Source organism: Scomber japonicus, chromosome 10 (assembly GCF_027409825.1).
Source record: "Scomber japonicus isolate fScoJap1 chromosome 10, fScoJap1.pri, whole genome shotgun sequence".
NCBI classification, from domain to species: domain Eukaryota; kingdom Metazoa; phylum Chordata; class Actinopteri; order Scombriformes; family Scombridae; genus Scomber; species Scomber japonicus.
The window spans coordinates 5,578,054-5,600,321 of record NC_070587.1 but is presented as its reverse complement, the minus strand read 5'-3'; the positions used below and the strand labels follow the sequence as shown (position 1 = coordinate 5,600,321).

The 22,268-nt window shown below is 41.5% G+C and overlaps 1 protein-coding gene across 1 annotated transcript; it reads left to right on the top strand.

Moving 5' to 3' along the window:
- The first annotated feature begins 772 nt into the window (after nt 1-772).
- utp11 (UTP11 small subunit processome component) lies at nt 773-3,834 on the top strand. The gene is made up of 8 exons (XM_053327086.1): nt 773-945; nt 1,135-1,196; nt 1,301-1,403; nt 1,549-1,668; nt 2,699-2,792; nt 2,954-3,084; nt 3,284-3,394; nt 3,563-3,834. Exons 1-8 carry the CDS (start codon nt 886-888, stop codon nt 3,644-3,646), a joined length of 765 nt encoding a protein of 254 aa, XP_053183061.1. The 5' UTR covers nt 773-885; the 3' UTR covers nt 3,647-3,834.
- The last annotated feature ends 18,434 nt before the right edge of the window (nt 3,835-22,268 follow it).

Sequence of the window (22,268 nt, the reverse complement as noted above, 5' to 3'; positions counted from 1 at the left end):
CTTTTGTAGTCTTCATGATTTAAAGCCAAGCGGAGTGAAACGGACAAAAGGAAACCTCAAATCAACTTGAGGAAGTAAGGGTTGAGGTGAAGTTTTTAAGACTGAACACAAATCAAAGTATATCACTGTGTGCAAATGTTGCAAATGTCTAATTATCCTTATTATGTACTTTGTACATTTGTTCCTATTTTTTAAACTGACTTTTTAAAAATCTTAATCTACAAAGTAACTACAGCTGTAACACAGGCTACTGTAAATGCAGTGGGGTAAAGTACAATTTTACCTTTGAAATGTAGTGGATTATAAGTATAAGAAAAACATAAAATGAAATAAGTAGTATAAATACACCTGCCTTAAAACTGAACTTAAGTACAATACTTGAATACATGTAGTTACTTATTTTAATTATATTATAAATTCACAGGCAAAGGCTTACATAGCAGGAATGTGCAACAGGCCATTGCTCATAATACATTTAAAAACTTGAGCAACAGTGCCACCTAGTGCTTTTCACACACATCTACAACACGCAGCGTGCAATTCAAGGCGATTTATTTGATCGAAAACATAAGTCATTATACTTCGGTTTCTTTTCACAAGACAACTGCTAGTTAGAAGACATTTTTAATTTTAATTATCTGTCTATCAGGATCATAATGTGTATATTCTGTGGTGTTTTCAGATATTTGAGTTGCGAATCTGCGGCAGGGAAATGAAAAAGCTGAAACAGGCAGGAACCCACGTGTCTTTTCTACCAGGGAAGGAGCACAAGTCCTGTATCAGCAGGAGTGGTTGAGTGGCTGTTCATGTTAGAAAAGTCCTACATATATCTGCTTTGACTTAAACATTTTTTGACTTTATTACGCTTGGAGACATCGTTCAGACATGTCGTCGTTCAGGAAAGCGCTGAAATCCCGACAGAAAAACCATCATGAAAGATCTCAGGTGAGAATTTCAGTGTTTATATGGCTAGCTTGTTAGCTTGCTAGCCTGCCCAGGTTTGCTGTTATATGTTGAAGTGCCACAGTAGTACAGAAACACTAAAAACCTAATAAATGTGAGGATACGATCTTGTGATTAAAAGCATATTGAATGTGTACAACCAGATGTAACGCTGTCATTTTGTTCCAACAGCCTGGTTTCAGGAAACATTTGGGATTGTTGGAAAAGAAGAAAGACTACAAACTCCGTGCCGAGTGAGTAGATTCATGTTTAAGAAACGTCTGTGGATTTAAAATCATACATTGGTATCAATCACGGTTCTGTAATAGCTTACTTGATCATTTCGTTTGTTTTATAGTGACTACCACAAGAAACAAAACACTCTTGCTGCTCTGCGAAAGAAAGCTTTGGAGAAGAACCCAGATGAGTTTTACTTCAAAATGATCAACTCTCAGCTGCAGGTAAGCATCAGCAGCAGCAGTAGCATCAGAGCAACAAGAAGAGACATTGCATTTGCCTGTGTCAGTCCTGCCACGCACAAGTTCATCTGATGTCTGTGGCTTTAGTATATCGTGCAAATGTTTTTGTTCTGTGTCACATTGACAGGATGGAGTTCATGTAGCAAAAAAAGCAAAGGAGGAGGTGGAGGTGACAGAGGAACAGAAGAAAGTGATGAGGACACAGGATATCAAATATGTGGAGATGAAAAGGGTTGCAGAGGGAAAGGTAAGTGTGTTATCCCTAATAGATAATGCATTGTGTCTACTTAACAAGTATGCTGTGGTTATTGCAAAATCAATGAAATATAATGAATATGATTAGTTTGGAACAGTTCACTCGAGGAAAATTGGATTCCCCTTTTTATCTGTAGTCAAATCTGCTTATCACATTACTGTCACATGAACATTCACATTGTCACACTGGCTATTCAAATGGAAATGAGTGAACCCAATTTGTTATGATTATTATTATTAGAAACCTCTGCTGACAAGATTTGACATCTACTGAAGTCCTTTTGAAGCCCACACTACCTGATTTCCACGTTGTCATCTCACCAAATATATAATAGTCAACTTGTTGTTGGCACGCTCAGTCATTAACAGTGTTGGGCACGATACTTTGAAAAAGTAATTAATTATAGTTACTCATTACTTCTCTCAAAAAGTAACTGAGTTAGTAACTGAGTTACATCAATGTCAAAGTAATTAATTACCAGGAAAAGTAACTGTTACGAAAACTGCTTCAGTGAGGTCTAAAGAAGTAACACATTTTTTTGGCAGTAACGGTAACAGTGTTGTAACGGGGGAAACAGTAATTCATTTGATTACTCGTTACTGAAAAAAGTAACGCTGTTCATTCATAACAAACCATCACTGGTCATTAATAACACACCAAGTCTGCAAAAGCAACAGAAGATGTTGGTTCTTAATTTGAGTTTGGCAACACCGCTTTTAGATGCACCAATGTGCAGAAAGCTTGGTAACGTACAGTGAAAGTCCTTTCACCGAGGAAAACAAAAAATCACAGTATTGGTTTCACCTGGGGGTCCTGTTTGTTTGTGGTGGCATTTCACAAGAGACTCCAGAGGTGGCATCTTCCTTGAACTGTTGTATGTAGTCTATAGTAATATTTGACACATCAGTTTAGGAGAGAATTAAGTATAAGTCATTATCTAACCTGTAAATTCCCCCCACCCCACACATAATAGTGCTTCTATTTCTGCCTCATGTAATCTCTGTTTATCATTTGCTTTTAGAAAATTGAGAGGCTGAAAGGAGAACTCCATCTTCTGGATGCAGATAGCAAACAAAAGAACAAACACACATTTTTTGTGGATTCCAAGAAGGATGGTAAATAAAAATGTTTTCAAATCCTAGTGAATGATTCTACTAGCTGATTGTGTTAAATTGATCTACACAGAAACTCTCATTGATTTTTGTGGGCTTCCATAGTTATTCAGTTACTTAAGAAGTTGAAAGGTTTCAATAAACATTTTTTTATGTCCTTTCAGTCGCTTCTTTTGAGCTGGCAAATCACCTCAACACAGTTCCTGAGCTGGTGGACAGAGTGTTTAACAGACCAACTTTGAAAACTCTGGAAACTAAGAGCATCCAGGGAGCCGTACAGCCTAACGTTATCCAGGTCTGTATGTCATGAATGTAGATCAGTCCTGTCTCTTCAGTCATCATCCTGAACATTGCAATCTTTACTGATATATGTCTGTTTGGGAAAACTCCATGTTACAAATTGTGTTCCTCAGAAATGGATTATTCATTCCTATTTAAGTGAGTTTTAAGGTTCTGCAATTCATCACATTGACATTTTCTCACTCTACCTGTAGAAGCTGGCCAGGCAAAGGAAGCACCAGTATAAAATTCTTTCCCAGAGAGTTGACAGAGAAAAGAAAATGTTTGTCATCAGCCAGAAGATCCAGACCCGCAAGGACTTACAGGTGAGGACGAGGGGGGAGGGGATGGGCTGACATGGGGGAAAAAACTGTCTTAATTACAATAAGGCTTTTTGTTTCAATTCCACTAGACTGTCTGTATAGCCTTCAATGTTTATTTATATTTCAGTAATAACTGTCAAATTAATATTTTCTATGTCCTCTGTGCTCCAGGATAAGACCAAGAAAGTCAAGGTAAAAAAGGAGACACCCAATGCCGCAGCAATCTACAAGTTTGAAGCCAAGAGGAAACGCTGAGAGGGGAGTAATCAGACTGTGGAAAATAATCACCACTATACCACAATGTGATACTGGTGAAATAATGGACTTCTGCTTTGTTTGATCACGGCAGATACACAGGATACTAATTTTCCTTCCCTCAAATATTGTTGCAGCTGTTTTGTAAATATTTATCTAGTCTTTTTCAAATAAACAACAGACAAGTATTCAAATTGATGTTCTGATTTCTTAATTTACAGTTAACTTGTGGTTGGCTTTGTTTTGGGATAGTAGTCTGTGGACTTTACAATTAAAGAGACTTAAAAATTGGAAGAAGAAACAAGAGTATGATGTGTGAAAGACTGCTCAGGCTTAATCTGAACCAAGCATGTGTGTGTGGTATGTGCATGGTCAGTTGAGCCATTAGTGTGTTGAAGATTGAGTTTTGTTCATATACCAGTAGGTGGCATTAGTGTTCTTTATGACTATCAGGGGGAAAAAGTCAGTTAGTGGTTTCAAAAGACTTCTGCTAAATAATGGCTGAGAATAGCATGCTTATTCTTTCATAATGTGGAGGACACAACTTAGATGGCCCTGAGTATCTTACAACTCAATATGAGCCAGTAAGCTGAATTCATGTTGTCCTTGTCGATTCATAAATAAGGAGATAACCCATGTCTATGCCAGTTTTGCCATGTATTTGCATCATCAGTTTCTGGGAAATACATGGCATGTTGGGGACTAATGATTCAATAGTCTACATCATGCCACGTATTAAAAATGGCCACTGCAAAGTAAATGATTTAAGCCAAGCATGAAGTCCACTGCTCCTAATATAGTATAATGCAGCCATTTTCTGCCATTTCATACTTACTGGTGATAAATTTAAAAATTTTGACTGGCTTGGCTGTCATGTGGTGTGAGGGCACAGGTTGAGCGTAGCCTTCAGACCTTCCAAGGGCACACCTTTGTAGGCTGCATCCTCCAAATGCACTGTGTGATTTAGGAGGCAGCATACACCTCCAACAAACCTTTTTCACATGTCACAGCAGGGTATACACAGCTGCAGCTAATAAAATTAAGTATGATTTAGGTGTCAGTTAGCAAGCACTGATAATAATGCTATTGTCAATGCTTGCTCATTAGCTTACTTTAATCAAAATTACTCATTATTAATTTTATTAGCAGCAGCTGTGCTTATGCAATGACACCTCTGTTGCAAGGCTCCCTTGAGAGGCAAATTTCACTTTTATTACAGCTACATGAGTTTCCACAGTTTACTCTCATTTAAGGGGTTGATTGTTGGTGTGATGCTGCTTAAAAATTGTCCCAGGTCATCGGGTATCTCAGAATATATTAACCAAATCAGTGCCCACACTCACCCCTCACCAAATAGCGGTAGATCCTTTTCACATCAGACATTTTGACTTGTCACAGTAGGAAAAGCACGTGTTACTATTAACATTAACAATGGCTCTGTTGTATTCTAGTGTCACAGTAAACTTCGACGGTGATCCAGCATGCTCAACACCAGGAGCCTGAAATTAAAACAGCTTAATGGATTTCAATCACCATGCATTTTATTTTTTACACCTGTGCTCTTCCTGCTCTGACATGTCAAAATGTCTTCTATGAAAATAGCTTTCTCACTACTTACTAAACCAGGCACATGAGGCAGACTCTTAGATTTGAGAATCATCAATTTATAAAGTTCACATGTGTTACTCATAATTGAAACAATATTTTCACATGAGTCTTCAAAGTGTGCTACAATCATGTTCTCTCCTTCCCTTCTTAATTAGAGTTTTGGTCTTCTCCAGGTACTTCTCAAGGTACTACTGCTCTTTATCTTACAATTGGAGCTAGTTACCAGCTTGATTTCCATTCAAGTACAGTCTTTCAGTCGAAGCAACCAGACTCAAATGATCCCCTTTCTATTTGTTGTTCTCTGTTCTGCTGGACACTTTTGTATCACCTAATTAGTATCCCATACTCAAGTTATAATATCGACCTCTTAAGATGTGCACTTCAAATGATATTTGTTTCATTTTTTAATTAATTGTAATTAATTTACATTTATTTTTGGTCAAATGCATGTTCATAGTAACAACAGATTGAGAAACTGTGGTTTATAAGACAAGAAAACAATCTGTACCCCCATTAAGCTTGAACAGGTGTATGATGTTTAGCTAATTAAACACCATCCACTGGACGTCTCCCAAGTAAAGTGTGTGTGTGTCAACTATACACCCATAATCAGCCTTCAACAAAGCACTGTCTTCATAAATGAAGTTGATTGATTCAAGACTTTTAGGCTTTCTGAAATTTACTAGAGCGCCATTTTTCAGCAGGTGAAGTAACAACAACAACAAAAAAAGCCTTTGAAGATTTCTGCTTCTTTATAGTGTTGTCTTCCTCCACCACCCTCGGTGTGTTAAATATGTGCGTGTAGTAAGTACCAACAATGTGTACGTGTGGTTACTTCCTCTAGCCTATGGTGTGAAGTAGACTGAAGGCCTGGCGCCCAGCAGCAGATCACAGTGACCCGGGCTTGATTGATCACTGTGGTGGCAGCAGCTTCATAAACAGGGCCCATCCATCAGCCTCTCCTGGGAGCCACTGGTGGGGAATAGGGGAGAGAGAGAGCCAGGCGGAAATGTCACCAGGCGCAGAGAGAGGAGGAGCGGCTGGAGGAGAGCGACCAGAGGCCTTGGCCCAAACACTGCTGATCAGAGCAAAGGTGAGCCAACTGCTCAGAATGGGCCAAAACGGGGAAAGAGTGATGGTGTATGTCCACTTTGACTGGTTACTCTCAATTAAAACTTAAAGCATAGTTAGGAGCAATAAAAGCTTAGTCTAGCAATTTAAGTATTCTATTGGTTTTTTAAAGAGCAAAGCAATATTGATCATTATGAGATTTCACAACAAATATGAGTAAGACTTCATAGATACATGCGTAATTACACTATTCACAGTCACACAATACTTATATGTATGAATTTCACTGTACACCATACAAGCACAAGGCTGGGCTGGGTCCTTCATTGGCATTTCAGTGTTGACCATTCTTGTCAGAATTGCGTTATACCCAGTGAAAGCATGATTGACGTCCTTGGCCAACTCTCCCTCCCTCCTTCCTTATGCCTTCCTCCCACCATCCCTGCCCTCTGCTACTGCGTCACACCAGTGAGAGAGCGTGCGTGTATTCGGACCCTCAGGCCCAGCGTCCATAAGCGGAGGGGGTGGAGGTCGTTGAGGAGAGCCAAGGGGTCAAAACACTGTGTGCGCAGTTCCGGGACCCCTATCTGACTGTGAAACCCAAGCACAGACAAGCCACTGTTCCTCCTCAAGCTCTCCTTTCATTCCCCCCAGCAACGGGACTCTTACGCCGGGGTGCAGCAGTAGGGCTCAGGGGTGGGCAGTGGGCGACCTTCTGATTTTAAAGATATAGACAAGCATTCCTCTATTGTCAAAAGCCTCATAATTCATTTGACGACTCGCACAGGCCATCCTGTACCCCCCACCCCCCCACCCCCCAACCCCATCTCTAAAGTTAATGACCCTGGAGGGTTGCTAACGAATAGTCATTTTTGGAATAGGGGGGTTAGAGGCGGAGTGCTCTGTGGTAGTCACACAGCTGCAGGGTATGACATTGACCCTGATATATAGTAACTGTTTGAGAGTGAAAGTGTAGCCTGGTTAAAAAGGGTTGCAGTACAATAGATCTTTGTCCTCTAAGTTTAGTTATCAGGCGTATCCTGAAAAAAACCTACTCCTTTAAAAAAATGCACATTTTGTAGTAAGAAAAGGGATTGCATTGATCCCAATGTCTATTTAATACCTTACAAAACATTGTAATAAAACTTGAGATATAGTGCATACATATAGAATTTTGTATCAGTTTAATTTATCTGGGAAAATCAAAAATCCTTTTTTAACCCCCCCCCCCCCAAAATGTAAACTTAAATAGTATTTAGCCATACAGACCATCAGGGTTTTTTCTTTTGCCCAGGTTAGGAAAGATCCATTCCAATCCAGTAAAGGTGACTAAAATTACTTTTACTGCTGCCAGCTCTGAAAAATAAATTTAAAAAGATTCAAAAGCACGGGTGTTCTGGTGACCAAAGGGTTTAAGATGCTTATCATGTACTGTAAAGTCTGTCCAGCCGGGAACCTTTTGTTGCATGTGGTTCCCCATTTCCCTCGCCCCTCATGTCCTTTAATGTCTCTACTGTTGAATAAAGGCATACAATGCCCCCATAATACTAAGAAAATCAAAAGCAACCTCTTTTTCCAGACAAAATGTTCTCTGGATATTCTACAGAACTCATTGTGGACAGTTTTTATTGGAACTACTTTCTACAGATGAAATGGTCTGTTCTATCCTATAAAAATGCTGACAGAGTGTTCTGTGGATTATCCAAAGTAAAGGGGAAACTGTTTCTGGAAAGTGATGTAGCCGGTTAAAATCCACCATCAAAAGTCCATTTACAATGTACTGGACTAGCAATTCAGACAGGTGTGTACAAATCTGGCCAAATAAAACCAAAACAATGATTTTTGTTGTTTGTATGAACCAACCCTTTAACATATTCATATTAAAGTAATTTCAGTTGATTTTGTAGTTAAATTTTCATTCTTTCTTTTTTCATTTTCTTTTTAAAATTTGACACACGTACGTTTAACCTTCCCACATGGTTTTAACCTAGCACTTGATCCCTGCAAACCAAGAGCACTGCAGCTCCACCACTTACTCACCAACACAGCTCTGCCATGCTCCAAAGCCAGTTTATAGAGCCGAGGTTAAGGATGGTTAAGGACAGTACTAATCGATCCCCCAATTACGGAGAGCTGGAGAGCGAGAGGTGGGGAGAAGAGAGAGGTAGCCTGGGGTTTGAGTGTTAGGAGGGTGTCTCAGAATGTGAGGGTTGGGGGATGAGAGGTAGTCTTTATCTTCGGATCCCTCTCTCCTTTAAGTTGAAGCTGGGTGTCATGGGGCTTTTGAAGTAGTGGATAGAGAGGAGGGACAGAGAAGGGGAGTGGGGTGGGGGGTGGTTGGCGTGCAGGCAGGGTCTCTTTCCATGCCAGGGGGAAGATGTCTGAGGGAAAATCTTTACAGCCTTGACAGTGCCCCTGATGTGCATGCATTTTGGTGTATCTGTGAGTATTTGGATATGTGTGTGTATCTTAGCATGTTTGTGTGTGTGTGCCTGAGTTGAATGTCTGGCTCATGCAATGATGTGGGGATCACAGAGCCCCCTTTTTAAATTGCCACTAATGAGCCCTGGCTGGCGAGAGGTACTCGAATTGATTAAATTTGCATGGGAGCCTAAATCATGACGGGGGCCTCATACTTGTGCCCCCCACCTCTAGGTGCACACACACATGCACAGCACCCCTGGTACCCCCCCTTCACCCCCTACCTCCACATCAGACCTACAGGGGGTATCTCTGCAGGAGAGAGGGGCAGCAGGGGGAGGATGTGTACATGTGTGTTCGTGTGTGTGCGGGGTGCTGAACAGGGCGTGGAGCGCACCCATCTGCCCCGGTATTACTGTCAGTCCATCATTCAGGGGAATGCCAGGCGCGCGCCTCGGGGACGTGTTCATTACGCTTTAACTACCGGATCTGTCCTTGTCTCGCAGCCTCCCCGTGTCATTGTCTGTCTGAGATTGCGTGTGTGCGTATATTTATGCATGTGTCTGCTTGCATCACAATTGAATGCACCCAGTTCATGTGTATGGTGGGGTGTTTGTGTATATTGAAACTGTGCAAAAATCTGACAATACACACACCGGACATTGTACTTGGGTTTGATACTATAGGTGTAAGAGTTATTGAAAACTATTCATTATATTAGTTTCCTCTCCCGTCATGCTCCTGTTCTCATTATAATATTCTCAGTGTCTTAATTTGTAGTTCTGTCCTTCACACAAACACACTCTGCTCCTGCCATGCATGCACTTTTTTTGTTTCTTAAATTTGTGAGTGTGTTACCTCTCTTATGGTAACTACGCACCGATGCGTGATGAGTACAACTTTGTGTGTGTGCACGTGCACCTCATATCTGCTAAGCAGTGAGGTGTTTTGTGTGTGTGTGTGTGTGTGTGTGTGTGTGTGTGTGTGTGTGTGTGTGTGTGTGTGTGTGTGTGTGTGTGTGTGTGTGTGCTTGCACGTACGGGTGGGGGACAGTGCTTGTGCGTGGTTAGCCTGGGTGATTGCAGTAATCAGATGGGGGTGTTAATCAGAGTTTGTTCGTCAGTGGCCTGATGAGGGGCGATGAGGGCCGCTGATTGTAATGTGATGCTTCGATCGGTCTCTCTGACGACTACAGAGACAAACTGCCAAGAGAATCATTATCCTTGCGTACACTTTTTTTTTCCTCTTTTGGAACACCACGACAGGCTGCGACAGTGTAAACAAACAAGCAAAACAGGAGCCCTCTATATGCATGATGTGTGTGTGTGTGTGTGTGTGTGTGTGTGTGTGTGTCAGTGGGAAGATGCAGACTCAATTATTATTATACAGGATGTTTTCATTCCAGAGGACACAATGAAGCACTGTGACACGATGGGTTATATATCATTATTTAGGTGTCAGTGTCAACTCTATTGAACAACAAAAGCAGGGGGAAGGGATGTGTTGGGGTTATAGGGTTAGAAAAGACGTAGCGGAGAGAAAGGTTGGGGGTAGGGAGGTAAATATGACCCCATGGTTTATAGCCCTATCTTGTCACAGACCGGCTCGCATCAGATCCCTCTTTTATTTTTTTCCTCACTCTTTTATCTTTCTTTTTTTTTGTGAGGGGAGGGGGTTGGGGAGGGGGGGGTAAGCACTGACGCTATTATGGCTGCCTCATCAGCCAAGTCCCTACAAGGGCTGATACAAATTAATTAACCTAATTAGGGGCTGTGATTGCGGGTGTGATTATAGGGGCTGGAAGGGGAGGGAGAGGAGGGATGGAGGGATGAGGCAGAGAGGGATGGTTCATGGAGGTGGGGGTGCGCTGGCAGCCAGGGCCCAGGCGATGATGAGCGGGGAGGTGTGGGAGAGGAGCCAAGATGCTCTGCATGGCTAATGAGGAAAGCTAGCTAGTTTCAACCTTCCCTCCCCTTTCTCTTTCCAATTCCCCACCTTCTATTTACTTCTGTTTTGTTTTTTTTCTCTTCTACTTTTTATATTTCACCTCCCTCTCTGCTTATGTGTTATTTCATGTTATTACATTATTTACACTTTCTCAACCTCTGATGTGTTTCCTGTGAATTGCATTTGTTATTACTGTAATTTCCCCCAGTTTTGCCCTTGTGTGTTGATGACACTGACTTTGGTTAAGGATTTACTAATGCACCTGTTGCCATCTACAGTTATAATGAACTTATCTTTTACACGAAGGTCAGGCCTCTGTTGAAGCTCCCTTTCTTCCTTTAGGTTTATTATTGATATATACGACCTTTGTGGAACAATAGTTTTGACCATTTTCAAAAGTAAAGCAGGGTTCCAGCTCCGTTTGCAAAGTCTGTATTCCTCCTCTTGTTGATGTTCTGTAATACAGCGCTTCATAGGGTGCAATACAGCACTGCCTATTGTTCACTTTTACTGTACTCCCCACAAGGAACAGATATACCCTCTGGGAACATTCATACAGTCACACACACATATAAGCTCACACAATTTCTCATCCTTTCGTATGCACAACCAATTGCAGCTCAACACACAGATGCACACAGTACACTCAAACTCTCTCTCTCTCTCTCTGCCTCCTCCTCTCACACAGCCACACAGGCACACTCTAGAGGAGCAATATTTAAATCTCCTTCTATTTGTATTGGAAACAGAACAAAGATATTCTTCAGACCGAAGCAAAATGTGTTTTCTTGCCGGCATCAGCAATTCTAATGTTTCTAATGAGTTGGAGGAGAAGAGGAGCAACTCGAAGCGGTTAGGTATCAGTGAATAAAAAAAGAACCAAAAGAAAAAGAAACACCAGAAAAGTTCTTCAGAAGTGCAGTTTGGTCTTCTACCCTTCTGGAAGTGCAGGACTTGTGCCAGTATTGTCCAATGATTGCAATGTCACCTTTGAATATTGTCTCTGTGTCTGTGCTATACTAAAAACGCAGTGGATAGTGGCATTTGATTTCTAAGATTGTGCCTTTAGCTGCCTCCCTCTATCTTTCCTTTCTCTTCTTCTCGCTTGCCCTCCCTCTCGCGTTCTGTGCTGCTTCAGTATCAGTTGCAGGGGTGTGATTAGGAAGCCACTAGCAGACAGTGATAGGGAGGTGTTCATATCACCGTTCTAATCTATAGCCCCGAGAAAAAGGCCCCTTCTGTTTTCCTCTCCCAAGGATTCTGCATTGTAAATGTCTGGAAGGCTCTTCCTCATATATGGAAATATCTGAGGAGGCTTATCATCAAGTATAAACATTAAACATAAATAAAAATGGAGGTTTATTGAAAATGAGACTGAATGTGAACATGGAATATTGTAACAATTATAATAAAAATACAATTGTGCACAGAAAAGAAAGTGCCTCTAAAGTACACATTATTACAGTTTTGATCTAAAACAAATATTGTAGTAAAATAATAAACCTAATTGTATGATAGGTGTCAGGTGTAAATGGTTACTGCACTGCAACTTTCCAATCTATCGAGGACACAATTTACTTAAACTTTGCCCCCTGTACTTCCTGGCCATCACAGCCTGTGATCTCATTGTGTTCTTTATTCGGGATTTGCCACTTTCCCACCTGACTTACTAGTTGCTACGTTCACTCTGAGGCCCAAACACCCAAGGTTGAGAACATTTCTTGACACCTGTCCCTATTCTGCCTATAGTTACAGTTTAAGTTGCAAAATTGACCTTTTTTATTAAAATCTGCGTTTCTCTTCCCATTTCTTGTTAACACTTAAATAAAAAACTGATAGTTTTATGAGTTTTTGCACTCACTGTTCTAAACACCTGTGTGTCAATTACATCTTTCCAGGGAAAAATCCTTTGGCACATGGGAAGTGAAATGTTCCAGCAACAGTAAAAAGACTTTGTTTGTTTGGAATTAATAGAAGAATAATTAGCAGTCGCTACAGCCACACGACTGAACATAAGAAATTCCCTGCTTTCACACACTGTTATGTTGTTTTGTTTTGTCTTAATGAGGTGTTACAAATGTTGATTTAGCTAAACTCTTTGTACTTATTGTATGTTTCATTAAATCATTGAAATTCCTGGAACTGAAAAGAGCCAATGTGAAGCACTTGTATTCCATATGCATCAAACAAAGAGAGAGGTGTCACAAGGTGGGTGATACTCAGGTGGAGAGAGTCGATATGTGTGAAGGCATGTGTGCATGTGCGTGAATGCATGCGTGAGGGGAGAAGAGGGCCGAAGCGATTACTCAGGCCTTTGAGAAGTCCCTAGTTCTTAGCTCTAGTTCTCTAGCTTCACTGATAAGCATGAGTCCTGTCAGGGGGAAGGTAAATACTGCACTTAAGGATTCCTCTCTCATTTTGTAGTCACACTTACGCTTTAATTAAAGCCAGAGAGAGAGAGAACGAGAGAGAGCGATAGCCCTGCAATGAGCCGATGCTATCTGGGGGCCAGACAGGTAGAACCATTGGGGGATGAGGGGCTGAGATCTGACCTCCGTCCAGTGTATGCATGTGTGTGGAAAAGGAAAGAGAACAATACAGTGTATGTTCAAAAATGCATCTATGTGCACACGCATGCACCCCCTGCTAAAAATGTTTGTGTGTGTATGTATATGTGAGGCTCTGCGCGTTGCTCTCGCAGCTAAACAGCTGTAGCGAGGCTGCTATCAGATATTTATAAGCGGCTCATGAATATGGATGGGCGGCGAGATGGGACTGATGTTTGTCCTCTAAGAGGGGATGAAAGGAGAATGTGCTCTCCTCCCTGAGAGACCCAGTCAGGGCCGCTCACAGAGCTGGGGATGGGAGCCCTGTATTGGGAGTAAGATGGGGAATGGGTTGGGTGGTGGTGGTTCAGGACAGATGGTAAAATTTAATGAAATGTGATTTGGAAACTCAAGGCAAAGCATTTCCCTTATGGATTTCTAAATTAAAAACTTGTAGTGGAGTATTAACACTGTCATTGGAACGACTGCTACTGTATCCCCCTCTCACACTCTCCATTCAACATTGTCATTTGCTTCATAAATGTTTTTTTAAATTGTGAAATACTTGTATTGTTAATGATGGAATACAACTATATAAAAAAGGCCAGACATTTGAGAGTTGTGTTGATCAGTACTAATCTCACAGCTGTGATTATTTGCTTTAAAAAATCACTTTCCAGCTTGTACTGTTGTTTTGATTGGTTATGATGTATTAGTCCAGGATGTACATTTTCTACATGCACATCATAGATACATTTATGTAGGGTTCAGCAATGACGATAAAACATGTGCCTTCCTGTTTCTCTCCTGTTGGCCAAATGGAAATTGCATATATTTTTCCGCCCTCAAAAAAAAAAAAAAAAAATCTTTTTCATCATTGTCACAGTGAATAGCAAATGTCCTTGTCCATAGCAGTCACTCTGATTCCAACAAGCAAACATTTGGTCAGGGACGTGCATAACTGACCTAAGTGTCCACAGTAGGGGTCAACACATTGAGAGACAGGATCAGAGGACAGCAAGCATGAGGGCAAGCCGCAGCGCTGTACTACAATGTACCTTTCAATGCTAATCACAGAGTCATCTATCAGAGCTAATACATGGGCGCTAAGCAACCTGTACATGCATTAGACCTCCCCAATTACCATAATGGGTTGGTTTTTAATATGGCTAATAGGCTGGCACGACCTTGCCCGTTCACTCAGCAGGTAGGCTACATTCACCCAGCCGATGTGAAATGGACATATTTAGAGACTAAATGACCATTAGGGACTTTTAGCTGTTATGGTCCATAGTTATGCATCTGAAAAGGGAAGCATAGGTGGATGGACAAATGGATAGATGACAAACAAGACCATTTGTGAGCAAAAGTCAATAAAATAAAAGGGAAAAAGCTGACATTTTGCTATATGTAGAAGAGAATGGCTATTATTGTTGGCTTTGCTCTTTGGGAGTACAAAACAGAAAAAGTCTAGGAGTGCCCAGTGGGCATCACTGGTAAGTGCGTCAGTGTGGGCGCTATGTGGTACCAGGAGGGCAGATGGGCAGAGAACAGGAGAAGGGGCAGAATTTGAAAAATGTGCCTCCGCAAAACCCTTGGGGGTTAACATTTTGGTTTTCTCTGAGCCTTTGTGGTAGTGGACAAATGATCCCAGGAGTCGGACAATAATGTTTTTATGGAACTCTAAATGTTGAGCTCAACAAGGTCATTGTGGGAGTGTAATGACCAACACGTGGCCAGGCTTGAACTCCAGCAGCTTCACAGTTGGTCCGGGGGCCAGAGGGGAGGAGAGGACGGGAAGCAGGGAGGAGAGTAGGTGGGAAGAAAGCAGGGACTCACCCCTCTGGGTTTCTCCAACAAGCCCTCACTTTGTTCTAATGGGAAACAAGAATCACTCAGAACATAAAGTACCTTGATGACCAAGCTAGACCAGGCCAGACTGGGTCTTGTAAACTGGCCCAAAGAGATAATGTTTCCCTGTAGCTAATCTGTGCCTGGATGCCCACGCCCTGGCATCTAGTGAACAATCACCCCTTCCTGCTTCAAACAAAAATCCTTTTCTTGGCCTCTCTTGGAACATGTTAGGCTTTTACTGTCTGTAATTCCCATGTGTGCATGAGTGTGTGGGTCAGAGCTGCGTGATTTATCTGTTTGTTAGTCAGGATAAAGGACTTCACTGTAGTCTGGCTGTCCACTTCACTGTCACTAATAAAACAGAAATGAGAACTAACTAAGGTGTAGATGCGTAAATGTGTGAGTCTGTCCTTCCAAGAATTACTGCCGGGTTGTAAATTCAGTGGCCAAAAATGATCTCTAGTTACATTTGAGTGACAGATGCCATGTGACTTCCTGATTAGGAAGAGGTGGGTTGGGTGAGTGGCAGATGGCAAAAAGTGGACTTAGCTGCAGGAGACTGCTGTTTGTTTCCTGTTTCCAACCGCAAGAACAACACAGACCAACAATTTTAACAGTACGATGAAAGATTTGTGCTTCCTGTTTCCAACCGCAAGGCAGGACATTTAACAAAAAACAAAAAAAGTAACATGGTGTCCGTGACAATGAAGATTGCCTAAGAAAGTAGTAAGCATGTTTCATGTGAAGCTTTTAATGCTAATCATGATCTTCCCTAAACTTGTGAGTGTGTGTGAGTATTTATGTCTGATTTCGGTAATATCTTTGTGATTATGATTTGTGATGATGATTTGATGTGTATGACGTTTTAGTTATCTATGTCTGAGGTTTTTCTCTATTTGCATTTATAGCATAAGTATCATTGTCATCTCACAAAACTGTTCAACTTGTTTGTTGTTATTGTTTGCTTTATTTTAGCCACATGGCGTGAGGCTAGACCCTTACTATGAAATACTGAGTTGAAATTCTGAGATAGTATAGAATAATATTTGTGTGTGTGCTTCTTTTTCTATTGTTGACAGTGAAATGTCAAGAAATTCTACTGTCAGAGCAAGCAAAAGATCAAAAGATGTCTTTTGTCACCAGTCATATCAGTTCCTCTGAAAATGCTTGCATGTGACAATACATTGTAAACAGCTTTTGAGGCACTAAACGTGTTTGGCCAAGCATCGACTTCTACATTGGCTGAACAGATGTTTAATAGGATAGAACTTGAAGAGGCAGCTTCATCTTGTCCCTCTTTTGTCTGTCTCGTCATCCTTATGGTCACATGGTAAATGGATGGACCTATGCTGTGTGTGTGCGCGTGTACGTGTGTGTTCCTCTAAGGCCCCAGCTTCATGGTCCCTTGAGTGAAGCCGTATGTCTGCTGTTAGAAAGGATTGGAGCAGCAGACAGCTAATCAATAGATCAATCATAACATTTCCACTTCAAATCAATTACACTGTGACTTCCTATCCATCTTTGTTCCTTTGTTTCAACGGATTGTGCTTTATCTTCTCAGAATATTATTAAGAAGTGATCAATTTGCCTTTATTTTTATTTGTAAGATATACTGTACTGTGTAATTTTTGACACAGAACAATAATTTTAACAGTACGATGAAAGATTTGTGTCACAATTAACTACAGCTACATTTATGGAGGGGGAATGATTAAAAGTCAAAGAAGAAAGAGTGAGAGTGACAGAGAGAGTTAGAGAAAAAGTAGTAAAGAGGGCACATTGTTTTCAGTCTGCACGCATGAGCTTGTCTCTTCGACCATGTTGAATTCCAGCCATTCAGATGACTGGTGTGCGTAGGCCAGGCCTCCAACGCGTTTTGCCGTCACCATCACAACAGTTTCCATTCATGAGGCTCTGCTGGCTGTGGGGACATCTGCACCACAACACTTGTCACTTCAGCCCCCCCCCCCCCCACCCTCCCCGGTGCACACCGCTCCTCTCAAACAAACACACACACACATATCCACTGACACATACATACACACACTAAACTTCTCCAGCTAAATGCCAGCGCAGAGAATCAGAAGGGCATCAGAGATGGCTGTTGTCTGCGTACGCCCATGTGTGGTTTTTGTGTGAATGGGAACCAAGTGTGGGGAGGTCTTTGATACCACAGGGTGCCCGGCGGGGGTGGCACATAGCTTGGCCCGCTCGGGTGTGTCACAATGCTGGAAGAGTTGGGCGGGTGACAAACCCAAGGTTTTCGACCAGAACGACCCCCTGGCATTCCACGCAGGCTTGTTACACCACAGTGACGTGGGTGGGCCAGGTGACCTTTGATCCTATGGAGCCCTCTTATATGTGTCTATTGTGCGATGGACTCTGTATCAATGTCCCTCATCTACACAGTATGGATCTCACTGGGTTCCTACATAAAGCTTAGTACAAAACACTCTAGATTTAGTCAACACTAGTAGTTACTCAAATGACTTGTGAGTTGTTCATCATTTCACAATAGGTAAAACAATAAATACAGTTAATTCATTATCATTCATCCATTTTCTGTGATGTTTTAGGTGTGTAGAGTTAGAATTGTTGAATTATACCTCAGTAAAGACAAGGTACTCTACAAGTTCCCATTCATGATATTCCCAAGCTGGCTCTTCTGCTGGTATTTCACACCATCGGGCATTGGGCGTCAACACGGAGGTTTGTTGGATAAACATCCAACGCTGAGTAGGAGCTCCAAGCATCACTGTTATTGTTACTGCTTAATGCCATGCACCAGCATTGTTGTTTTGCAGCAATCAACACATACATATGTAATAAAGCTGAGAGGCAGTGGGACAATACAAACCATTGTAGCATCCAACTCCAACTCAGATCAGCACAAAGGTCCCCACCAGTCTAGATCGAAGCTGACTCTAGCTTTTCATAACTGTTGGCCCAGATTGGAAATGACCGTTTCCTAGTTTAGAGTGCAGATTAATGCAAGTGGCCCCTGTTGGGAGTTACCTGGCATTTGTCATGGTCTTATTGGTTCTGGAGCCATCTGTTGATCGTGCTGGCATTTTTGTGAATGATGAGGGTTGATGGATAGTGATAAGAGTTCAATGGAGGGAAGGACAAGAGGTGAAGGGACATTTTAGAGTGACTGCAAAGATGTTGTAGATTGTCTATATGTGTGCTTCAGTGTCTGTATCTGTGTGTGTGTGTGTGCATGCGTGCTTCTAAGGGCAAACGTCGATGCCTGTGTCAAGGGTGAGTGATAACCGTGGTCTTTTCAGCACTGTGGGGCGGGTCAGACGGTTGTGATGGATGGTTAGCAGTCTGGCCCCTTTCTTCACGCCTCTCTCCAAGCCCAGTGTCTGAAGATCGAGGCTGGGGTGGAGGACTGAAGGGGTTGAAATGCCGGGTGGTTGGGGGTGAACACGTCTGGCCCTCATTAGACAAAGGTTGTCTGCACTCCTAAAAAAAAAAAAGAAAAAAAAGCTTATTATGTGGTTCTTTCTAGACTAAATTGTATTTAACAGAATAATTATTTTGTTATTTGCTAAGCCACTTAAATTTCTGAATAGCAGCACTGTCAGTTAGTTAGTGCAGCACCTGGAGTTGCACTTGACAGCTAAAAGTTAATAATAGCTTCAAATTTCTATGATAAGGCATTTCTCTGGCTAAATTTTGGTTTTTACCTCTGCATAAAATGTGTAATCTGCTAAATCTTTAGCATCACATATGTTGTGTGTGTGTGTGTGTGTTTGTATATATATATATATATATATATATATATATATATGTATCTGCGCTGCGTCTACCCCCCTATTTCAACTGTCATTTCGTAAATTGTTGCTGCAGTTGGTACAAATTTCACTATTGAACCATCCAGAACCCTTTTTGTTTACAGTGTAGATTGAGTGATGTAAGCTCAGAGAAAGTGACTATTTAGCCTGAGCAGCATATGAAACTTGGCAAAGGTAAAAACATGCACATATAAAACATGATGGAGCTTTTAATCCAGATTCTTTGTTCTTCATGTCTAATTTATCATTGCCCTCTTCCTTTTCCTTTTGTCACACCCTATACTCTTCTTTTTCCCTTTCATTGTCACTGGATCTTATTTTCTTCCCATAATATATCCTTTTCTCCTCATCTTTCTCTTTTTCTTTATCCTACAACTATAAGAACTACAAGAAAATTAGAAATGAAATACAGAAAAGGCCTCAATTCCTGTTAATTCTTCTTTACCTTTGATTCTTTTTCTTCTCCTCCTTCCTTACCTACCCATTTCCTTACAGCTTTCCTTCTTTTCTCATCCTAATCATCCTATCTCCTTTCTTCATCCCTTTCTTTCCACTCTCCTTTCTCCATTCTTGCCCTCATCTGACTGCCTCCCTGCCTTTCTATTAGTTCTTGAATTTCTCTTCCTCTTCTACCTCCACTCTCTTTCCCTCTTCATCCTATAGACACTACATACTGTTACTGTATATAGTGTAGAGCAAGCAACTACTAACACAATCGTCAGTTATTAATGATATTACTCTAATACCAGAGCCTATGCTACTCACTTAAAACAATATTTTGATCTGCTAAGGTTTCTGTAGTGCTGTATTAGTTTCCCTGTCCTGTATTTCCATATCTGGTTTTGTCATTCTGTCGTGATCATTTGTTAGCTCTGATGTAGACCTGTAATGCTCCAATCTGCACTGGAGTCAGAGTGTTGTCAGGGCTATGAAAGAATTCTGTAAATCTCCTGCAGTTTCAGAAGTAAAAGGAGAAAGGTTGAAGCTAAGAGGCTATGTATACATATACTATACATATCTCATGGGCATTTTGGCTCCCTGCATAGATGATGGTCATTTTTTTTCAACGGAGGTTGGCTCTCAATGGCCAGGCCTGTGTTATCCCTCCTGTGTTTCAAGGCTCTGTGGACTCTGTGGTCTGCTGCTTCAGGCCCAGGCAGGCTTACAGAAGGGCAGACAGCAACCAACACCCCAGAGAGGAGCTACAGCAACCTGCCTTGTGTCTTTCCTCAATCTTCAAACACGGGGGAGACTGAGAGAGGGAGAGAGGGAGAGAGAAGCAACAAAGGCTTATGTGAAAGAGCACAAGACCTTCGCACACCCGGGCTCGCTAATTGACGGCTGCAGGGAGTGGGAGAGACAGTGGGAGAGATAAGAAAGCCACCAGACCCTGCTTACACTCCACACATAGCAAATACAAATGTCCATGCAGAGCAATATGGACACACATACAAAAACATGCACATAGCACATACTTTATGGTTAAAAACTTCACTCTCAATCACTCAGCTTCCTTATGCCTTGGAGGGTGCCGTACCTGTAGTCTTTTCCCCCTGTATTCACACCTCACATAGCACATGTATGGATAGAAAAGCCCAATATGCTGCTTTGTCACTGGTTTAGTAATGGCAAACCAAATGGGCCTAGGGCCACTATTTAATTGCTTTGGTCATGTGCACCAAAGAGGTGCCACATCACTTAATCCCCTTGGTGGCAAAGTGTCCTGTCCCACGCCTGCACCCCCTGGCAGTGCTGTCCCGCAGGGGAGAAGTGGGTGTGGTGGAGTGGGTGGAAAGGCACATGGGAAGCCCCTACCAACAATGGATACTAAATCCATACCACCCCCCCAACATCAATGCATCACCTTTATTCTGCATATACAAGCTAGCAATGCAAGCTGATTGGTATGAGAGTGTGATGCCAGATTACAGAAAAATACAATACATTACATACCTGCATAAATCATATGAACTGAGTGAAGATGGAAGCTTTCCAATAGGGATTTGTAGTTTGTATGTTGAAGTATCCAGATGATTTACTAGTAATATCACAATTAGAGCTGCAACAATTAGTAAACTGGCAGAAAATTAACCCCCAGCTATTTTAGTAATCTCCTAATCTTTTTAAATCATAGTTTAAGAAAAAATATTAAAATTCTATTGTTCCAGCTTCTCAATTGTTCTCTAATTTATTTAATCCTCTATGATAGTAATCTGAATATTTTTGGATCGTGGCAGTTGGTTGCAGCCCTAATCACAAGGTAAAAATACATTACAAATGAAATCTGTGCATACACTTATTACTTACTTATGAGAAAGTGCAGTAGTACTCTCAAGTAGTACTCAAGTATGCATTATGGGTAATGCCTCCCGTTAATGTAGTATTGTATTACATTAGTACATAATTAATACATCGTATTGTGTTACATTATAATTCTGGATGATTATGACACATGCATTAATGAGAAAGCAGCAGTTGTAACTGGTAAAAATTGAGTTAAGTTTAATTATTTTACATACTGTTTGGTTGTACTACGATCATTATGTGTTTTTTATGAGAAAAAATAGAAACTGTAGTTGTTAAATGATTGATTGATTAAATGCTGATAATACGATCTATGCAGGAACATAAAAAGGAAATACAGTACAAATATTTCAAAATTGTACTTAAGTTGTATTTGAGAAAATGTACGTGCTCCCGCTAGCAATCATTCAGTGGGATATGAAGGGTCTGGATTGAAGGAGGTTGATTGATTCCCCTGCCCCATCCTCTGTCTTCTTACCCATGGGTCCTGAGTCTTTACCCCAACAAAGGACCTGTCACCTCTACCCATCATCCCTTCATCCCAAGGACCCTTGACTGGGACTGAGGAAGGTTACCATACCTAGTCTGACCACTGCAGAGCAGTATGCGTACAGACAGACAGAGGAAGAGAGGATTGGAGACAATTGTTTATGTGACTGTCTACAAGAACTGCACAGGGAGGAAACCATAGTGGGGGGAGAGGAGGGTAAAGAGAAGGGGAGGGGGACTGTGGGCGGATGGAGCATCTGGCTGATATGCAGCCATGTACTGAGGCGATGAGGCGCCTTCAGCCCAGGAGGAGGTAAGGGGAGTTTGTATAAGACTGACACAGATAGCCGAAGAGATAGACGGTGACAATAGCCTCCTATGACCTGCAGCACCAAACTCTCTCAGCCATAACATTCTGTGAACTTTCCTTTACACCTTACCTACAGTATAACTTTGCTCATCTTTCATTCAGTTTGCAGCAACAGGACAGAAATTAGGATCCATCATGAATAAAGAAGAACCGTCACGTACTAGGAGTGAGAACACTGAAAAGACAGGGCACGACGCCGATTGACCTTTTGT

What these genes read in the sequence shown, in the direction of transcription:
- utp11 (XM_053327086.1), top strand. Translation starts at nt 886, where the DNA reads ATGTCGTCGTTCAGGAAAGCGCTGAAATCCCGACAGAAAAACCATCAT. An exon ending in TGATCAACTCTCAGCTGCAG is followed by an intron (nt 1,404 to 1,548) that starts GTAAGCATCAGC and finishes TCACATTGACAG; the next exon opens with GATGGAGTTCATGTAGCAAA. An exon ending in AGACCCGCAAGGACTTACAG is followed by an intron (nt 3,395 to 3,562) that starts GTGAGGACGAGG and finishes TCTGTGCTCCAG; the next exon opens with GATAAGACCAAGAAAGTCAA.